The following is a 19447-nucleotide window of genomic DNA, read 5'->3' as shown; positions in this document are numbered from 1 at the left end:
GAAATAAAAAAATAAAACCCAATGAATAATAATAATAACAATAATAAGAGAAAGTTAAAAATAGAGTACACAGAATGAGAATACAACAAGAAGCACAGCAGTGCATAAGTGTGAGGTAAAGCACAAAAGTTCCTGAATTAGGAAAGTCATAGCTTCTTAAAGGATTACGTGAAGAGTTAAGTTTTTAGCTTTCTTTTAAAAATATTTAGCGAGCTGGCTTCCCTGATATCTGAAGGTACCCAGAACTTTGGGGCGTAATTGACAATGACTGCATCCCCAAATTTCTTTGGGTGGTTGCTGGAAACCTCCACTAAACCAGCAGCAGATGGTCACACTGTTCGAGAGTTAGCAACGTAGCTTGCCCCGAGTACTCGCACTATACAGATATACGCGCCGCTCCTCTGGGCTAATTTCTTCAAAACGACTCCAAATGCCACCAAAGTTGTCTGGGTGAGTAAATGGGCGTATTTAATGCCACAAATAAGGTCCAGGTTGTAAAAAACGAAAGTTTCCTTTAATATCATGAATGCTGCTATTATTTAACCATGGGCATTCTAATACTGAAACATTCACGGTGTTTAACCTTGTTGTTATACAAAGTCCAGAGTGTTACTTTATGATGAGTGGCTTCATTTACATGTGAGTAAGTTCAAAGTTGTCCAGTAAATGCACTAGCTCCATAGCATTGGAGTAACTGTTTTTGTTGGTGCAGGTACAATGTAAAATAAATAATATAAATTTGCAGAGGTCAATGTCATTACCCACAAACTGTGTGGAAAAAATGGCTGCAGTTCCTCCTCTTTCCTGATTTAGTCATTAGCTCTTTTTAACATGTATTCTATGAAAGGAACTCATTGTCCTTTACACTGCACAGTAGCTGCTTGCTTAGTCACAGCAGGTGAACATTTCTCATGGTTACAAAAAAGTGACAAAACATGACATATGAGATTTCCGCTCAGTAGCGACACAATGTAAAATTGAAACTTCAGTGTATGTGGTGCAATGTTGCAGCTTTGGTGGCAAGCATTTCCTTACACATCAGTGATCACACACTGTAGTTTGTAAAAGCAGGAGATATCAGTTAATCATTATTATTAGTTAATCATGGCATGACCTTAAAACACCAGCGAACACACCTGATGAAGAGAGTAATACCTTAGTCACTGAATACTGTGATCTTTAAGTCATTGTACAGTAACTCTGGCTCTGAACACAAGAATGTTGGGCAAGCTACTTGGAAAGTGTAGTGAGCTGAGCTACCTGTTACTGCTGCTTTGTAGTGACACCACTTCTCTACAGTGGAACACAACAATGAGGAAACTCCGTCCTTGGAATAAGGCTATGTATAACTCCCGAGAAGAGCGAGGTGGTGGTGAGACTCACAAGACAAGTTGAAAGAGGAAAAGGGATAAGAGGCAGATTATGTATTGAAGTGAAGGAATGTGATTGAAGAATGAGAAATGGAAAAGGATCTTTTTTGAAAGGGAAATGAGGCCCAAGGACAGGATTTATTCTGTCCTGTGGGTCTGCCTGTCTGTTGGGTTAGAGCTGGTATGCAGCGGGTCAGATATTAATGGAGCTCTCCTCCTAAATCTCCGTTAATTATGATAGGTGTCATGCTCCCTGTGAAAGAGACCTACTTTGCAATGTGTTGTCGTATGTCACAATGGGCATGTATATGAGGAAAGGCACTCCTTACAGATTATTATGGATTATAGTTCCAATGTAGTAAGAGTGCATAAGGTGATTTTATCTCTATACTATACAAATGATTCAGTGAGTCATATAAAATTAATAAAAAAAACACACACAACATTTTAACATAGGAGACCAGATCATAATACATACACATATCATTTAGCATCACATTCCTACAGTTTTTCAGTCTTCATTAAAAAGAAGGTATAATAAATGCAAAACAGGATAACGAAAAGACATCAAATGTAAACCATATGGTTGTGGCACTTTCTCAATAGTACTCCTGCTCAACTGTGTAGCAGTCTTCACAAATACCAGTGCTCCATGAAACTGTGAATGAAATATCACAAAAAATATCACGCTTTTCTGAATTGTCTTTGAACCTTGACATGTCAGGTGTGAATCATATGAATACGAGGTGTGCATCATATATCTACTCTTAAACTACTGAAAATGGAAAGTTGTGCACATCTACACATGGGCACATCTATACTATTTTTCAGTTGGCATGGAAAAAGTAGGGACAAAAGAATTCAGTATCATTTACAGTAAGTCCATGTTGCAGCGTTTGACACAGGTATTGATGGATATATGAAATGCTCATGTAAAGTCTGTTTATACAATCAAAGCCATTCTTTCCATTTATATACTGTATCAACCTTAAATTAAACTTCCTTAATGAGTTCAGTCATAGGTGCAATATATTTTGATTTGCAGCTGGTGTAAAGTGATGTGTGTAGGAAGGTGTTCCAGATTGTTAGATTGTTTAAAACATACTGTCACAGACATTTGTGTTCCTTTTTCCCTATTCCCTTATTAACTACTTAAACCTCTTCAGCTGTATCTGTGAACACTCTGTTGTCTTCTGCAAAGAGAATGAAGTTGCCATGTAATGTTTCCATTGTATTCAGTGTTTGTCTGGCTCACTCTTTTGACTTCACCTCAGCCCAGTTACTCCCTGGTTTTTACAATTCTCTCCTTCCAACCAATAAGAAACCAACTGCTGTTTCAGTTTCAGCACCTCTTTGTCTTTCAAAATGGTCCATAATACACTTGCTTCATCACAGATGTTGCTCGGGTGACAGTGTGTCACTAAAAACACTAGAAGAAACTTGTTCCCATATTGTTAGTGGAAAGCAAGATTCTCCAAGAGTTAAATTGCTGAAGATATTCATCAAATTGTGAATAGTGAGAATATATATAGATAATATTACTAGATCATTATCAAAATCTAACTCTTGGGTTAAGCTGGTTGCCAAGTCCCGAGGTTGCCTTGGTCTTCTTGTCTCTGTAATTGCATCTCTTCTATACAGTCTGGAAGGCCTTGGTTTGAGCAGGGATCATAACAGGAGAGGCCCCCATGCGGATCAAATTCCCAGGACTTAGTTTAGGGGGAGGACTGGGCTTGGAGTTTGAGGTAGACGTGGAGATGGGTGTAGGACGGGGTTCAGGAGTCTTGGGAACCGTCTGAATGCAGCCAGGTGGAGACTGGGGGAAGCTGGAGACTTGGCAGTTTTCCTTGAGGGCTGCCACAGCTGGAACACAGGGTCGTTGGCCTCGAGGCCCAATGTTGTGCACCATGGACTGGGTAGAGGAGGTGCCTGAGCGAGAGCTGCCAGAGCGGGATGAGGAGAGGGAGTTGGGCTTCATCAGTTTGGCTTTGGGAGCCTCTGCATCCTCCCTGAAATGAGCACATGGTTGTATGATTGAAGTGCTCTCAACAGATCGAATGATGGTTTACAAATACAGTGAAATTGAAATTGGCCTGGACAAAATATTACTAACACTGCATAGAGGAAGTGAAATTCAGTTTGAGGAAAATGGATGTTAGCCTTTAGCTATATCTAGTAAACTCATGCAAAATGTCAAGTTATGTTTTTACGACTTAGCTGGAGACAACAAATGCATTTTTGCTTAGCTTTTTTTGTCGCAGCCCTCTATTATTGATAGGCAGCAATCCCAACCAGCCTGCATAATTTATCTGGACACTTACAAATTGCTAACAGAATGGTTGCTTTTGTGTAAAAACAAACAAATAGTAAAACAATAAAATAATTAAATAAATAAATAAATACTCCTGTGACAAATAGTGCCATCATTTCAAAGCATTCACACAACCGGTGACGCAGATGGCCGCCCACCCAGAGCCCAGAGCCTGGTTCTGCTGAGCCTTCTCCCTGTTGACAAATATTTGCTCATGAGGGAATTGGTTCTCTGTAGATAAAGAGTTTGGTCTGTACCTGCTGGATATGGAAAGTGTCCTGAGACAACTTCTCTTGTGATTTGATGCAATATAAATAGAATCGAATTGACTGAATTCATTTAGGGAGTCATTCTTTTGAAATTCTGATTTCTTACTTCTGCAGCATTGTTGGGATTGGAGTGGGGAGTCCACTGCTTCAAATGTACTTTGATGATATTGCTAAGTGGTGTGGGAGTCCGAGACAAGGATTAACCTCTGAAGATGGTATTGTATATTTGGCACAGAGATTGCTACTTTCCTGACTACCATTACTTAAAGAATTCAGGTTGAGGTTATGACCACGTGTGTGGTTATGAGTGGCAGAGAAAGTTTCTCTCCACCGTATACCTGATTTCATTCGGGGTCTCTTCGTCTTCATACTTTTTCATTTCCTTTTTGCGGAAGACCAACCAGATGATGAGGATGATGAGGAGGACTCCGAATGACACGCCAACCACTGCCCCTGCTACCACACCCATTCCTCTTATATCTACTCAGATGTGAACAGACAAAAATTAGAACACACACACATTAGTTATGTGTAGATCCTATGAGTATAGACATAACCCTCTGATAGATCGAGCTGTTGCTATTGGGTTTATCGCTGTGAATATGCGCGGCCATGACAATTTTCTTTCATTGTACTGTTGCCTCTCTGAGGCACTCACGTATAATATATAACACCGTCAGGACCTGAGCTCAGCTTCCAAAAGCCACTACTGGAGTAGGGGGCTAAGTCTTAGAGGGGTACCCCTACTCTCATAGAAGGAGCAATATGAATCTAATGATCTATTTTATATAGGCTTCGCACTACACTATCATGACATCAAAATTTTGTCTTTTTTTCGCGAACATTGGAGATATATTTAACATACACCATCCTCCTGCCACAAATACTCACCTGAGCAACAAATGTGAAGTAATCTACCACTGAAAATAGTTCTGGTTGAGATGCTCTGACACAACCCTCCCCATTTATCTGGCCCTGGGACTAGGAATTAGGAATGCACTGGCTCGTGTATCCCCAATGACTGGAGAGCAAACTGGGGTTCATCATCTTGCCCAAGGACACTGTGACATGTGGACAGGAGGTACTGGGGGATCAAACCGGCAATCCTGCAATCAGTAGAAGATTGCTCTTCCTCCTGAGCCACAGCCGCCCCTCACACCATTGTGTTTTAATTAACTGTGTTTTAATACTGCCTCTAAAACCTTAACATGATGGTTTTACCACAGGTGGTGTGTATGAAAATCATGTGTGGGTGAGATTTCCAATGCTGTAAGAAAACAATAGCAAGCCACTTTCTTTTCTGAATCAAAAGCTGCAGATTTTGAGCCCATTTAGCAAAATGTTAAGTGTTCAGCAAGAGGTTTATACTCACAGTGCATCTTGATCTCCACTGTGCAGCTCTCTTCTCCCACATCATTGATGGCTGTGCATTTGTAGACTCCGGTGCTGTCCTTGGTCAAGTTCCTCAATGTCACAATCTCCGGATTTTTCAAATCTGATTGCACCAACGAAAAAAAAACAGGACAAAAATGTATTTTTGTCTTATATTATGGTTTCACATAGACAAGATTGGACTGAATGAAAAGTTTGTACTGTTTAGTTAACAGAACTTCTAAAGCATTTGTGATGGACTCTTCAATTTTTTTAAAGATGCTTATTATTTTAGTAGATTATCTAGGACTATATGTGCATATAGGAGTTGTAAGAAGAAGCAGAAATAGAAGAGCAATTGCAATAGGCAGAACATCTGTCTAACTTATGACAGCAGAGAGCTGAGGCCAGTTCAAAAAGCAATAAAGTCATAGAGCTGAAATATGACCTCACAGCCCAGCATTTGTGGAACTGAAACCCTGTCCTCCTAGGCTGGATGACAAGCCTGAGTTTGCTCACAGAGCTGATAAAGGGAAACACTCACCTGACAAATCACAACCCCATCACTGCTACAAGTCTGTGTGGTGCTTAGTGTCCTTTTTTATTTTTGCTGTATTGCATTTTTAGATTTTAAACTTTCTATTGGTATCAAAGTAAAAAATTTTGGTATAACTGACAGGCAGGCACACATTCCCATATGTGAGTGGACATACCTATCTGGGCCAGTGGGGGCAGCTTGCCAACATACTTGCCCTTGTCCAGTACCCTCTCCCATTTGTAGTGAATGGGATCAGAGCCATCAGCAGACTTGCAGCTCATCTTAACATCACCACCCTCTAACAGTTTGCCCTCCATCCAGCACCGTGGCTTGGATGGCTTCACTGTGGGTAGACAAATTGTATACAAACACAAACATGACTACAAATATCCTTACATGTTGCGTATGTACTGTTGAAAGAAGAAGTGCTAAATTATGCACAGGATGCAAATTTGGCTGATTTCTTATTCTACAAGCATTATCTTTGGTCAACCGGGTGCATTTACAGAGAGAGACGAAGAGGAGAGCAAAACCTATAACACCACTTGACATCTGGTATAAAGCTGGAAATCTTGAAAAAACTGGTGTACAACTGTTGTGGATTATTGTAGTGGAGCAGTGAGTGGAATTGCACTGCTGTAAGAACTGACTTGAGATTTAATGTGTGAAGGTCCAGCTGCCCCTGGGAAATAGAGCGGCTGCATTAGACTGGAAGAGAAAGTGATAAATAATTTAAAAAGGGGACTACAGTGTGCTGAGGTTTGTTTCTGTCAGTGATGGATTGGAGAGTAAAGAGGTGTTTGCTCTTATAATGGAGCTGTATGCATTATAGGTGTGCTGCTATCCTTTACAGATTTAATACCAACAGATGGTGCAAGAAATTACAGTCAGCTGATTGAGAAATAGTTTTCCAACTAAATTTAAAATATGTTGCTGCACCAACTCTGCACTGTGCACTTTTCTATAGAAATTGATAGTGAGCATATCATATGCCAAAAAAGCAATGGGCTTGGATCAGCGATGTGTAGAAACGATGTGTTCTTCACTGATGTATTTTTATCTACTTTAACACACACAACAGTCACAGAAAAATATACAGCACAAATATAAAGTGTAGTAAGGATCCACAAGTGAAAGCATTGGTCTGAAATTTTAAACCCACAAACTCAGGGTTTTCAGAGTACCACAGAATGCAGCCTTGATGCTAAGATCTTTGGGATTTCAATCTCCAGTTGTACAGCATTCTCAGGAGTCTGCTCTCTGTCTGTGGTTTTTCTTATTGAACCTAAGTGCAGTCTTCCACTTACCCAGCACTATGAGGCTGATGGTGCTCCAGTGGTATTGCACACCAGTCTTGACTTTGCAGCTGTACTCTCCTGAGTCTGTCAGAGACAAGTCACTGATGAGTAGAGAGGCATCGCCTTTTAAGTATTCTCCAGCGAAGGCTACACGGCCACGCTCTGCTTCATTGGGGTCAAAAACCCGTCCAGCAAAGTATGTGATCACCTGGTGAGGGGAGTAAAATTGGTGGGTGGCTTTGTGATGAGGTAAACAAGGTAACATATACAGTAAGTGCAACAATGTAGACCAGAGAGGACTAGTGTGAGGTACATTTTCATTTTTTTGCGATCATGAAAATATCAAAGCAAAATTATAATGATGAGAAAACATAGTCCCATCCACTGACAAGTATATTTATTTTCATGATGTCTTATAGTTAATATTATGCTCTTATAATTTATTATTGCATCACATCTACAACCTGTTTCCAAAAAATTGAATTGAAACACTGTATTTAATTGTAAATAGCACAAAGACAACATATCAAATGTTGTTTTTTAGAATTATATTCTCATTTAGAACTTGATGCCAGCAACATGTTTCATGTTTCATATGTTTGGGACATTTTCCACATGCATGCTGGCATTAAATTCTAAATGAAATTCCCGTTGGACAAAGCAGTATTATCATTTGTCCTAGGCAATCTGTTTTGCCCTAAATTTTAATTTTACATCTAATTTCACCCCAAAACAAAAGTCCATTTAACCTACATGATGTCTAAAACATAAATTATACTGCCTTTGGATAAACTTCACTGTAAGTGGAAAATGCTGTACCATCAACATTTTTTAAGCTTTCTTGTCCATTATAACTACATGTAAAAACAATGTGTTAATTTTCATAGGAATTACACTCATTTTACATGTTTAACAATACATCTACAAGGCTTCTAAGTGCCTACTATAATGTTATTAATATTTATATTTAAGTGAAGTAACACTTTTTTTTTAACTGAATGTCTCTGTGGAGTGCAGTGAGAGTGAGGGTTGTAGAGGTTACCAAGCCAGAGTGCAGTTGTTTGCAGTTTGGTTTGACTTTTGTCTCTATTTTGTCTGAAAATTTGCCAATTTCATGCAAATTATACAGTTCTATCCCAGAATAATTTCAAAATTAAATAATCTGCCTATTTTTATACTTACCTGTGAATCTGATGTGGTGTCTCAAAATTATAATGTAATGTACATTTGAGTCTGACAGCCTTTTAGGCAATTAGCTTATGGTAACTTTACCAATGGCTAAACATTAATGTAGCATGGATGTACTGATCCTAGCTATGCATGTAAGGCTGAGGGCAGCTGTGACTCGGGAGGTAAAACAGGGTCGCCTACTCTTTACAGGGTTGTGCAAGACACTGAACCCGCCCATACAAGCAAGTGCATTCCTATTCCCAAAGTCTGGACAGAAGGGGAGGGTTGCGTCAGGGACCCGGCACCCGGCATGAGTCATGCCAAATCAAACATGTGGATCAAAAAATCTGATTTCCATTTTGGGTTGTTGGGGTGCAGTTATCCAGTGAAATTGGAGGCTCTACCGTGGCAACCCTAAACCACGTGAAATTAGAAGAAGAAGACACTACGCACATAAAGTTCTAATGAATATCAGCTGAGTTGTAACATTGTGTATTGTATTGGACACTCACCACTCTCTGCCTGTTGGACGGCTTGAGAAGCAGCCACTCAATGTCCAAAGTGGGGTCATCACCCACCCAGAATTGATGGTGGCAGGGCAGCGTGGCATTGTCTCCGACAACCTTTTTCATCTCTGTTTGAGCACATGTCGGAAGCACACCCAGCAGAACTGTAGAGAGACAAGTCAGTCCCAGATTATTGTTCACTGCATCAGATATTAGATATCAATAGAGTACAAGGTATAGCAAGTACAAATCAGACAACAAACAGCATAAAACAGTTATGTGTAGCTTGGTTGGTTTCTAAATTCAAACTCCAGTCACCAAAAAGCTGCTGCTCTCTTATAACCAACTAAATATTTCTGATTAAAAGCACCAGATGCAGGTTAAGTCAGCTGTAAAACTGTGGGATTAGAATGTCGAAGCTCATGAGGGGCAATTGGAAGTAATATTTCAGCTGCAAAATTTTGCAGGAAAGCACCACTTTTTTCTTTTCAACACACACTTGACAGACATGACATTCAATCATTTGTGCCATGTTAGTTGATGTTCAAAGGTTTGCATGTAATAATTGTTTCAAGAGAAAAATCTCCCTAATCAATAAAATTACAGTACAATTGTAATATGCATTAAACAATATGATACATGAACCATGACAGACAGCAGACACAGGAAAGATTGTCTGTTGTGATGCATTATCTTTTACACATCTGAGATCGCTTTTGAGTGGGCAAGAAAATTAGGCAATCAATTATTCAATCATCAACAGTTTGAATGAAATGATCCAACCAGTGGAGATCCCATATGATGATGATCAAAAGGGAACATGATAAATGCACAGTTTGGGAGATTAAACTAATGTGAATGTGACATTTCACCAAGAGGAAATATTAAATACCAATATTCCCTTCAAGGACAAAGTGTCAGCACAGGTATAGTTAAACCCCACAGTATGACGCGGGATACACTAATACCAAGCCCATAACAAAGAGGATACATAGTACATTGTATAAGATCCAGAGGGAATATCAGCTAACCGACCGTGGCAGGACACATACAGTCATTTTGGCACTGCTGACTGGGGTGGAATTACCAAGAGGATGAGGATGAAAGCGTTAGCTTCCAATTGTTTCGCCTTATTTGGGCTGTGATGTCCTACTGGCTCGACACATTTGTGCTTGGTGTGGGAGAACAAAAATAGAAAGGGAAAATGTTTGTGTTTGTGTTTGTGTGTGTGTGTGTGTGTATGGACAGCTGCAGAGTGTGTGCATGCACATGAGTTTAAATTGCTACTGTGAGTGTATACCATTTTTAATATGTGTGTTTGTATTTCTGCATGCATTGGGCACATGTGCAAGCACACTCCTGTCTGTAAGCGATAATCACCACAAAAGGTCCGGGGCCGGTTGGCTAGTCAGGGGACTGACAGAAAAGCGGCATGGAGAGCTTTGGTTCTGTGAAGAAGCCCTGAGGTGAGTTGTGCTCCAGTAAACTGCCTCCTGCTCCTCCCAATAGATTTCTCACTGACCGATTATAGTGGCAGTGGAAATCAGTGGGACGCAGCGAGTACCCAGTTACCCTTCAAAGCACCGAAAGTCACACCTGCTTGCTCATATGTACAAGTCAGCACATCACCCCAGCTCTGAGGCTAATACCACAGGAAGCTCTGATTGGAAGAACACTTAGAATAGAAAAGATAAAAAAGGAAACTCCCTTCTTCAAGCTCATATCTTTTAGATCTCTCACTTCATCCTGTTGTTAGGTGGTCGTGCATATTTTTATTGAAAGATGCATCAATTCAATTAAGTGCCTTCCTTTTTTTCAGTTGTGATTATTGCATTTATATTTACTTTGTTTCTCTTGCTGTCTGTTTAAATAATGGCAAGAGATAATGATAAATAATCCATCAAATCAATAGTATGGGTTGCAGCAGGGGAAAGACATGAAAATATGTAGGGGTGTTAAGGATCGAGGCAGACGCACAGTAGAGCAGCTGTGATGCACATGTTGGCTGGGTGGGAAGGTACACTCCTCAAATCAGAAATGTGAAATGAGAACATGCATGTTAACATGATCAATGTTTTACAAGTAAAACAAAATAAATCAGGCAAACAACTCTATGAAAAACAGAAGCCAAAGGTGCATTTCTATATATATTTTTTTGTTGCAGTCAATAAAACATCTGCCTGATGCTTTTCTCTTGAGGTATCATGGTCTGCTCGGATTGTATAGATTTCATACTCATACATTTGCAGCAGGGGCTTCTGGAAAAGTACACACATACATGTACACTCATTCAAATCCTGAGCATCAAGTCCATCAGAAAAGCTAAGGTGATTTGATTGACTTGTGCTGTGTGTTCATAGATGGATAGATAGATACTTTATTTTCTCCAAGGAGAAATTTAATTTAATTTAATTTAATTTAATTTAATTTAATTTAATTTAATTTAATTTAATTTAATTTAATGCTAAAGCTTTAAATTCAGCTGATGACCTTAGTCGGCTGTCACCTCCACCCATGTTTCCTATCAGTCCCTGCTGGATGCAATCTAATACAAGGTAAAGCAGAAATACAATATGTTAGCAACACTAAGATGAAAAATTGTTCTTGATAGCTGTAGCCTTGAAACACACTTAAGATTAAAGATGGCACTGTATGAGCTGGGTTGACTTGCAAACACTACTATGTGAATTATTATGCCTCCCCATTAGAAAGGCTGCTGTAAATGCTTATACAATTCCTTAATTGGAAAAAGTTTTTATTCTTGAATAAAAAGGTACTGTAATTTTTCCACATCACACTCTGTTTACAGGATTGCATATGTGAAAAACAGTTAAAGAAAATGTGAGTGGAGTGAGAAAGAAGTGAGTTTATCAGACTGGGCTAGAGCTTCCAGGCTAGCTCTCATTTTTGTGTTACAGATCTCTCAGCAAATGTTGTATGATGTGGTTGCATGGCAATTAGATGCATGATATTTTCACACCAAAGGTCAAAATAAGTAAAGTTGATCACAATCAATGAATAGTTATAGATGACTGAAGTTAGCCCTTCCCTTAATGGCTCAACCTGTCCTAACAGCACAGTGCACACAATGCAGAGCACATGGCACCACACCGAAAAGGACCATCAGAGGCAGAAAATAATCATCATTATGCCATGATCCAAAACAGACACAACCAAAAATAGAAAGCACTATCACTGCAAAATCTGCTTCCAATTTTTTGAGGTACCTGACTAAGAGACAGATAAATAGTATGAATTCATAAGCTCTTTCCAACTTGTTGTGAAAAAGATTACTTTTAGCTAAGTTCCTGAGAAAGGAAAGAAAGTGAGAGATCAGAAAGCAAATTTAAAAGGATAAAAAATAATTACTGCGCATATTACAATACATTTAATTCAAGTTTGCATTTCTGACATTTGTTTAGAGAACCTCCAAAGAACAAAGACAAGTAAAGAAAAAAGAAAAATAATTACTTGTAGTCAGTGCTTGGCAGTTTACAAAGAATTCCTCTGACACCCAGTGAATAATGTATATGTTCTGTTATCTGACATCTCTCTGCCGTGCTGCTGTGTCTGTTTCTCTGTGCATTAGCTGCTCTCTGAAGCATGCAATCATTTCACTGCAACCTTGAACACTTGAGGAGGAGCTGGGGAACTGGCACTCAGAAAAAATCATCTTTTATGTCTTTTGCTACGACTGTGATTGCTTTGGCCTTTTAGAATGAAACCCTTGCATTATCTGTTGCAACAGAAAAACTATGCTGATCATTACTTGTATTGTAGGGATTGTAAGATGTTGTACATGAAAATAAAACAGAAACATGTATAGAGTTCTTAAGTGAACAGGGGAGTGTCACTTTAGTCCCTTAAAGCTGCAAAACACAGACTCATGGGCATCATGTAGCCAGTTCCTTAGAGGTATGTCAAAACTCGATTTGACCTCATCATTAAGATACAATTTATTCCACAAGACAAAACATCCTCTATTTAGTGGTCCTGTATAATATAATGGTTTATTTTGTCTGAATTAAGCTTGTTTGCCTTAATTGCACAGAAAGGTGGTATACTGAAGCTGTTTTGTACTGGGCTTGCTTACCGTGTTTCCTACAGGGGATGAAATTATACATAATAAACACAGTATGCACCTGATAAATCTAAAGACTATGATCCATGATCTTACACTGTCAGACATATCAGTTAGCCACTGTAAATTATGACCTGAGATCCTGTGTGCTCACCTACCCTGTTACCTGGATGTTCGTGTTAACATGAACCGTGACTCGGCCAACTTTATGGATGAGCCAGCTTGCTCCACATCACAAGGGGAAGCAGCAGCACTACTATAAGATGCTGAGAACACCATCTCCTCTGGCAAGCACACTTCAGTGGCATTTCAGTAGTGTTGACTTTTACAACTCAGGTCATGTAACTTGTGTGTGTACTTCTTGCCAGAGCTTTTTCCTGTGACCGATGATGGTGCTTGGGTGAACACTAAAATGTCTTCTTGATAGTTCGTTTAAATAATGTGATTATTTTAATAAACCTTTTATCACAAGGACAACTTGTTACCAATAACCAACTCTCACCCATATCAGGAATAAATGGAATTATTTGTATTTACCAGTTGGACGCTGAGAAACAAAACTGTTTTGTTTTTAAGTAAAAGTGAAAAAAAGTAATGAAACCACTTGATAAAAAACTAAATTAGAGTGTTATGTCCCGTCGTGTCCGTTAAGGTGTTTGTTTCATTGGCGTCATGTTTTGTCTAGCACTTCCTGTTTTTTATTGTGAAACCTAACTCTCCTCTCGTTTTAGGCCCTTGACTTCCAGGTGTTCTTCCCGCCTGTCTGATTGTTTCCACCTGTTCATTGTTACCTCATGTATATATAGTCCACATCTCCCTTTGTCCTGTGCCAGATGTCTTGTGAGCCTTGTGATCCTTGTCAGTCCAGCGTGTAACCTCGAATCCCTTGTCTTGCCTTGTGAGTCTTTTGTCATAGTTTTTGAGAAAAAGAAATTATCCTCAGCGCCTTTTGTTTGTATTTTTGATATTACGCACCTTTTGTTAATTTTTGTAATCTGAAGAGACTTATGTTATTGAAACTGGCCTTGAGCCTTTTTCAAGAAGAATCAAGAATCACGAATCAAGAATCCTTTATTTTCAGTGAGCATGTCAAAGAAATTTGCATTGCAACCCCCGTGTAGATAATAAGAAAGCTAATAAAATAAAGTAAAGATAAGGGAATAACATAAACTAACTTGCAGTAAAAATATGCGTAAATGCAATAAAAAGGAAAATATACCAGAAATAAAATATACTAAGACAATAAAATACACTAAAACAATAAAACAATAAAATATACCAACAACAGCTGAAAATATACTAAAATGTATATACTGAGATTCAGCTGCCACTCCTTAAATGTTAAGTACACAGAAGGTGCAGGTGAAGGTGGAGGTGTAAAGTGCGGTGTTCTCACAGTCTCTCACTCCAGTGAGGGGCTGCTGGGGGTGATAGCTCTGACAGCTCTAGGGAAGAAGCTGTCCCTCAGTCTGTTGGTGGTGGTGCGGATGTTCCTGTACCGCTTTCCTGATGGAAGTGGTACAAACAGTCTGTGGCCCTGATGGCTGGGGTCCGTGGTGATGGATCTCGCCCTCTTCCTGACCCGGCTTTCATATATAGAGTTTAGGTCAGGAAGGGGGCAGCCCACAATGCCCTGTGCAGTTTTAACCACCTGTGCCAGTTGTTTCCTCTCCTGTGCCGTGCAGCTGCCATACCACACTGTCACACTAAGGCAGAGGATGCTTTCAATTGTGGCCCTGTAGAAATTGACGAGCAACCAAGAGGAGAGTCCAGCCCGTTTCAATTTCCTGAGGAAGAAGAGCCTTTGTTGTGCCTTCTTCACCAGGCGGGAGGTGTTCATGGACCAGGAGAGGTCAGATGTGATGTGGAGGCCCAGGAACCTGATGTTGTCCACACGCTCCACCACTTCTCCGTCCATGAGGAGGGGGGCGTGATCCATCTTCCTGGACCTCCTGAAATCCACAATGACCTCCTTGGTCTTCCCTGTGTTCAGCACCAGGTTGTTGGCTGAACATCACTGGGTGAGCTGGCATATCTCCTCTCTGTAGTGGGTCTCGTTGTTATCTGAGATGAGACCCACCACTGTAGTGTGGATGTCTTCTTCGGTACCGGAATGATGGTGGAGGACTTGAGGCACTCAGGAACCGTAGACAGCTGCAGGGACAGGTTGAAAATGTCCAGGAACACTCCTGTTAGCTGGTTTTTGTTCCCATCCTGGTGTTGAGTCATGCAATTGAGTCCAAAACCTTGTGCCTGAGTGCGTGTAATACAGAGTATTTTCTAAAGCAACAAAGTCTAAAAAAAAGATGGGGCATGATCACCCCATTCTCATTCCCAGGGCCTCAAATGCCAACAAAAAGCATTTAAGGATTATATTGTATATTAGTCTGCACAAGGGCATTATACAAACCTGTTCCCACACTGTCAAAAATTGCTGCTTTGTCATGCCCAGCGGCGTCTCATACAGACACTACAGGATATGTTGTGCATCTGTATGAGAAGCACAGGGCTTTCAGCCAATACCAGTGTAAACTCATCCACAGCAATATTAGATGTTCAGAGAAAAGTGATGTAATATGGAGAGCAAGAAAGTCCACAGATGAAGGTGGGATGGATGGATGGTTCAAACAAACACATTACTTTTGCCTATCTTTTCCTGATCTTCACCAAGTAGTTTTGGTGCTTAAACCTAACCAAACACAACATAAAACACATGAAAGAAAGACTTTGTGGCAGGAAGGCTTTTTTTGTTGCTGGGATGAGAACGTGTTGGACAGTCGGAGAAGTTGCTCTGAGTGTCCAATATTGCCGCAAATGGGTTTACATTGGAGTTAGTTGAAAGCCTGGTGCATCTCAGGCAGACACTACAGGGAACCTTGTGTGTCTGCATGAGATGCAGAGGGGGCGTAACAAAACAGTGGTATCTGATGCTGTGAGAATGCGAATGAGTCGTATAATGCCCTTGAGCAGAATAATACACAATACAATGTAGAAATGCTTATATAAATACTTAGATTTATTTCCTGGTGTAAAGCAGCGACCTACCATTACTGACACCTCTAAAGTGGTATAAGCCTGGGATATTTCTAGCTGTTATTTTGTGATAAAATGTTGTAATAACAGACTTTTTTGTTATACTACTGTCCCTACACCAGCCTCTTCTTCTACTTCAGTTCCTACAATGACTTTCAAACAACCCCAGAAAAGGACATGCAGGCTTTTTGATCATACATTTGCTTAAAAGTGAGATGATTCAGTTGTGGGTTTATTTTATAGGAGGAGGAACATATAAGGTAAGAGGGTAAGAGTTTTGTGTCTGCATGCATCACACTGAGGCTCTTGTAGGTGTATGGTTTGTGTCCTTCTTCTCTATATGATTAGAATGTCAGTGCAAAAATTGTTATCAATTGCAATTGCAGGAAGACAATCCAGCTTGTCGATTCTGACTGCAAAATCCAATGCAGATGTTTGCTATTAGTGTTTAAATACATAAAATTATGAAAAAAATGTCATGGTTGCTGTACTATATGTATACTGTATATTTTATGAGGGGCCATAGAAGCCATAACCTCATACAATCTTTTACAACTTTCACATACATATATTTCACTTATGCATATATACAATCCACTTTCAAACACTTGCACGTATTTTCACTTTTGCCTGCCTAAATTGTGTAAAACATTTTTTTTTAACTTTCGTCTTTTTTTCTGGCTGGCTCCAGACCTGGGATGGGGAGGGCACACCACCAGGTCTTTCCTCTTCACAGTGTGCCCTTCAGTCTCCATGAGCTCTATGGTTTTGTTCTCATTTCTTTTCCAGTATTTAGTTGCAGTTTTGCTAGTGATGGTAGGGTGCAAGTGTTCATTCAGGAATTTTTGTAGCAGTCACAGCTTTCTTGCATCATGCAGCAGTTGTGATGCACTCTGTACCTTGGTCTCATCTGTCAACTTCACCAGGACTTAGTTGAACATAGGTCTCATAAAAAGTAAGACACTTCTTACAGATTAGCATTCAGTCATGAATTACATGAGCATTCACACGTTTCAAATATTTAGTGAGATTCTCTTAGGATTGTTAACTCTTGAGAGCCCCAACAGCTCACCTGGTAGACTGACTCACACCACGTACAAAGGCTGTGTCGATTACAACCCAGAGCACTTTGGTGTCATCCCCACTCTCTCCCCCCTTTCCTGCCCTCAGCTGCACAATCAAATAAAGGCAAAAGGCAACTAAAAAATCTAAAAAAGAAAAAGGTTGCTAACCGAATTAAGCCTGGTGGGGGCACCTCATGTACACCCTCTACTGACCAGGCCACCCAAACAAATACGCACCACAAAGGATACGTCTGTAGGGTTTGGATGTGCTCAACCTCTACAAACTGGATGAAGCAGGCAGAATCAAAGGGCACAGCAGGATGGAATAATGAGAGCAGCCGACCAGCAATACATTTTTTTCCAGAGCTCCAGGTTTTTACTTATTTTCACACACATAAAACACAGAGCTCACAAAAAACAGCAGGGCAAAAGAGTCACCAAGGTGCAGGGAATCATGCCAGATTGCAGATTGCAGCAGCAGAGAAGAGCTTCAACCTACCTACCCCCCCCCCCCCCCGGCTTGCTCACCTGGCTTTTATAGCCAATCTCCTCCCACCCCAGTGACACTGTGACCTGCCCACACTTAACTTAAAACACACACACATATATATGTATAATTTAACACACTGACACTTATTCTACACAATGCAAATAACTACAGTCTGACACAGTTAACAAAACCACCTAATAAACTAAAGAAACACTAAACAACGACCAAACTCAACAAAAATCCCCCTACAACCCCTCCCCTCTCTCCTCTCTGATCCCCCACCTTAACCTAATTAGGTAAATAGCAACTGCTGGTGTGCTGCAGCTGCATCTTCATGTGTGCCCTCCATGAAGCACGCCCCTGAAGTGGATCTCAGAGAGGGAGAGAGAGAGAGAGAGCAGTTAACTAGTGTCTTTTACAACAAACAAAACAAATAAACTTGCTGTGTCAGTCTGTATTTGTCAATGTGCATGTTTCACTCTTAGTGAGGGGGATGCTTCCCAGCTCCCTCACAGTCCCCAAAATGCATGGACGTGCAGCTAACATGCAGAGAGGACAAGATGGTTTCACAGAGCCAGTAGGCAGGCTCTAGACAGTGATACTCACAACTCTCCTGCTACCAAAGCTAACACCACAACAACAGCATATCTTGGCAAACTAGAAAGCAAGCTGACTGTCTGTGGGCAAATGTAACGTTATCTGACACTGAACTCACAAACATTATGTTGGCAAAATGTAGCAACACCAATGTTAAGTCACCTATCAAGCAGAAACAGAGCAACATCTGTATAAGTCTTCACGCCTTCAGCTCTTGGAGATCTCTTTACTGTTGGAAAGCCTCATTGATGTTCACATGGTTATGTTGTTAATGTGTGCTGTATACATGCACAAATGCCAACTGTTGCTGACTGGCTGGAATAGTGTTGTATGGCGCTGTCTGAGCCACTTTGTTTCCCATTAACAGAGCCAGTCTTATTTTTGTCATTTTGATCATTGTTTCTGTCGATAACACTAAAATGGCAACGTAATTTCTGGGTTCTGAGAATATAGCAGCATCTCAATGAACTACACCAAAGTAAATAATTGATCAAATCTACAGTTGTGACCCAAGCTGTGACAAAAAGGAATTTTTAATTAGACCTTCAGGTTCAAGCCCCTTGCACAAGTGACACTCAGAAGCCCTTGGAAGCAATGCAAGTTGGACCTGCTGGCCAATTAAGCATTCTTAGAAAATCTCATTCAAGATTTAAAAGCCACTGCCATAATGCAAAAAAAAATTTGCAATTAACATTTTCAACAGATGCAGCTTCCCCTCCTTTTCCTTTTTGTGCTCCTGTGTTTTTCCCCTTCTCTTGTCTCTTGTCCATCTCTCCCCTGTCTGTCTTTTAGTGGTATCTCTGCAGGGCGGGGCTGACAGGTCGGTCCAGCCTCCTCGCCAGTTCAGCACAGGTGTGTTAACTGAAGCAATCAAGACCCACCTGACTACACATTATATAAGCCCCAGGAAATCATCCACTATTTATTGAATTGTCTCGCTACCTGTGTGGTACAACAAAGACCCCCTTATGTGCCTAGTCTCTCTGTCTGTCTGTCTGTCTGTCTGTCAGTAAGTATCTACCAGTGCTCAGTTCCCTGACTTTATTTCTGCGTTTGTGTTTTGGTGAATCAAGCCAACTGCTCTCGTCTGCACCCTGCCTTTCTGCTCTCCCTATGGAAACCTTGGATCACCCGGTGTAGTTTATTTTCATTGTGCTTGCTAACTCTTAACACAGTCAGTAGTTAGAAGTAGGCCATTTAACAATTTAACTAGCTATGCATGCTAGCTAGCATGGTGGGGTTTCTCGACTGCTGGATGGTTTCTATGTTATACTAGTGATGCTGATCTTAGTGCTTCAGTAATGTTATTTTATTCATTTAGTTGGTGAAGTATAGTCTTCTTTTAGTTA

At 40.3% G+C, this 19447-nt stretch overlaps 1 protein-coding gene across 1 annotated transcript; it reads right to left on the bottom strand.

Moving 5' to 3' along the window:
* Nucleotides 1–3003: 3003 nt before the first annotated feature.
* On the bottom strand, nt 3004–11349 carry LOC121617495 (CXADR-like membrane protein). Its single transcript, XM_041952685.1, has 7 exons — nt 11340–11349; nt 8840–8997; nt 7167–7365; nt 6035–6202; nt 5323–5445; nt 4289–4430; nt 3004–3379 (listed from the first exon to the last, which is right to left on the bottom strand). Exons 1-7 carry the CDS (start codon nt 11347–11349, stop codon nt 3004–3006), a joined length of 1176 nt encoding a protein of 391 aa, XP_041808619.1.
* Nucleotides 11350–19447: the final 8098 nt, after the last annotated feature.

Source organism: Chelmon rostratus, chromosome 14, assembly GCF_017976325.1.
Source record: "Chelmon rostratus isolate fCheRos1 chromosome 14, fCheRos1.pri, whole genome shotgun sequence".
In the NCBI taxonomy this organism is placed as follows: domain Eukaryota; kingdom Metazoa; phylum Chordata; class Actinopteri; order Chaetodontiformes; family Chaetodontidae; genus Chelmon; species Chelmon rostratus.
Note: the sequence above shows the minus strand (reverse complement) of the source record. Positions and strands in the feature narration are given on the sequence as shown.

Bases quoted from the DNA above. Each gene is read 5' to 3' on its own strand.
- LOC121617495 (XM_041952685.1), bottom strand. The intron at 7,366-8,839 runs GTGAGTGTCCAA...TCCCCTCACCAG, and splicing joins CGTCCAACAGGCAGAGAGTG to GTGATCACATACTTTGCTGG. The intron at 3,380-4,288 runs GTATACGGTGGA...TGCTCATTTCAG, and splicing joins GAGACCCCGAATGAAATCAG to GGAGGATGCAGAGGCTCCCA.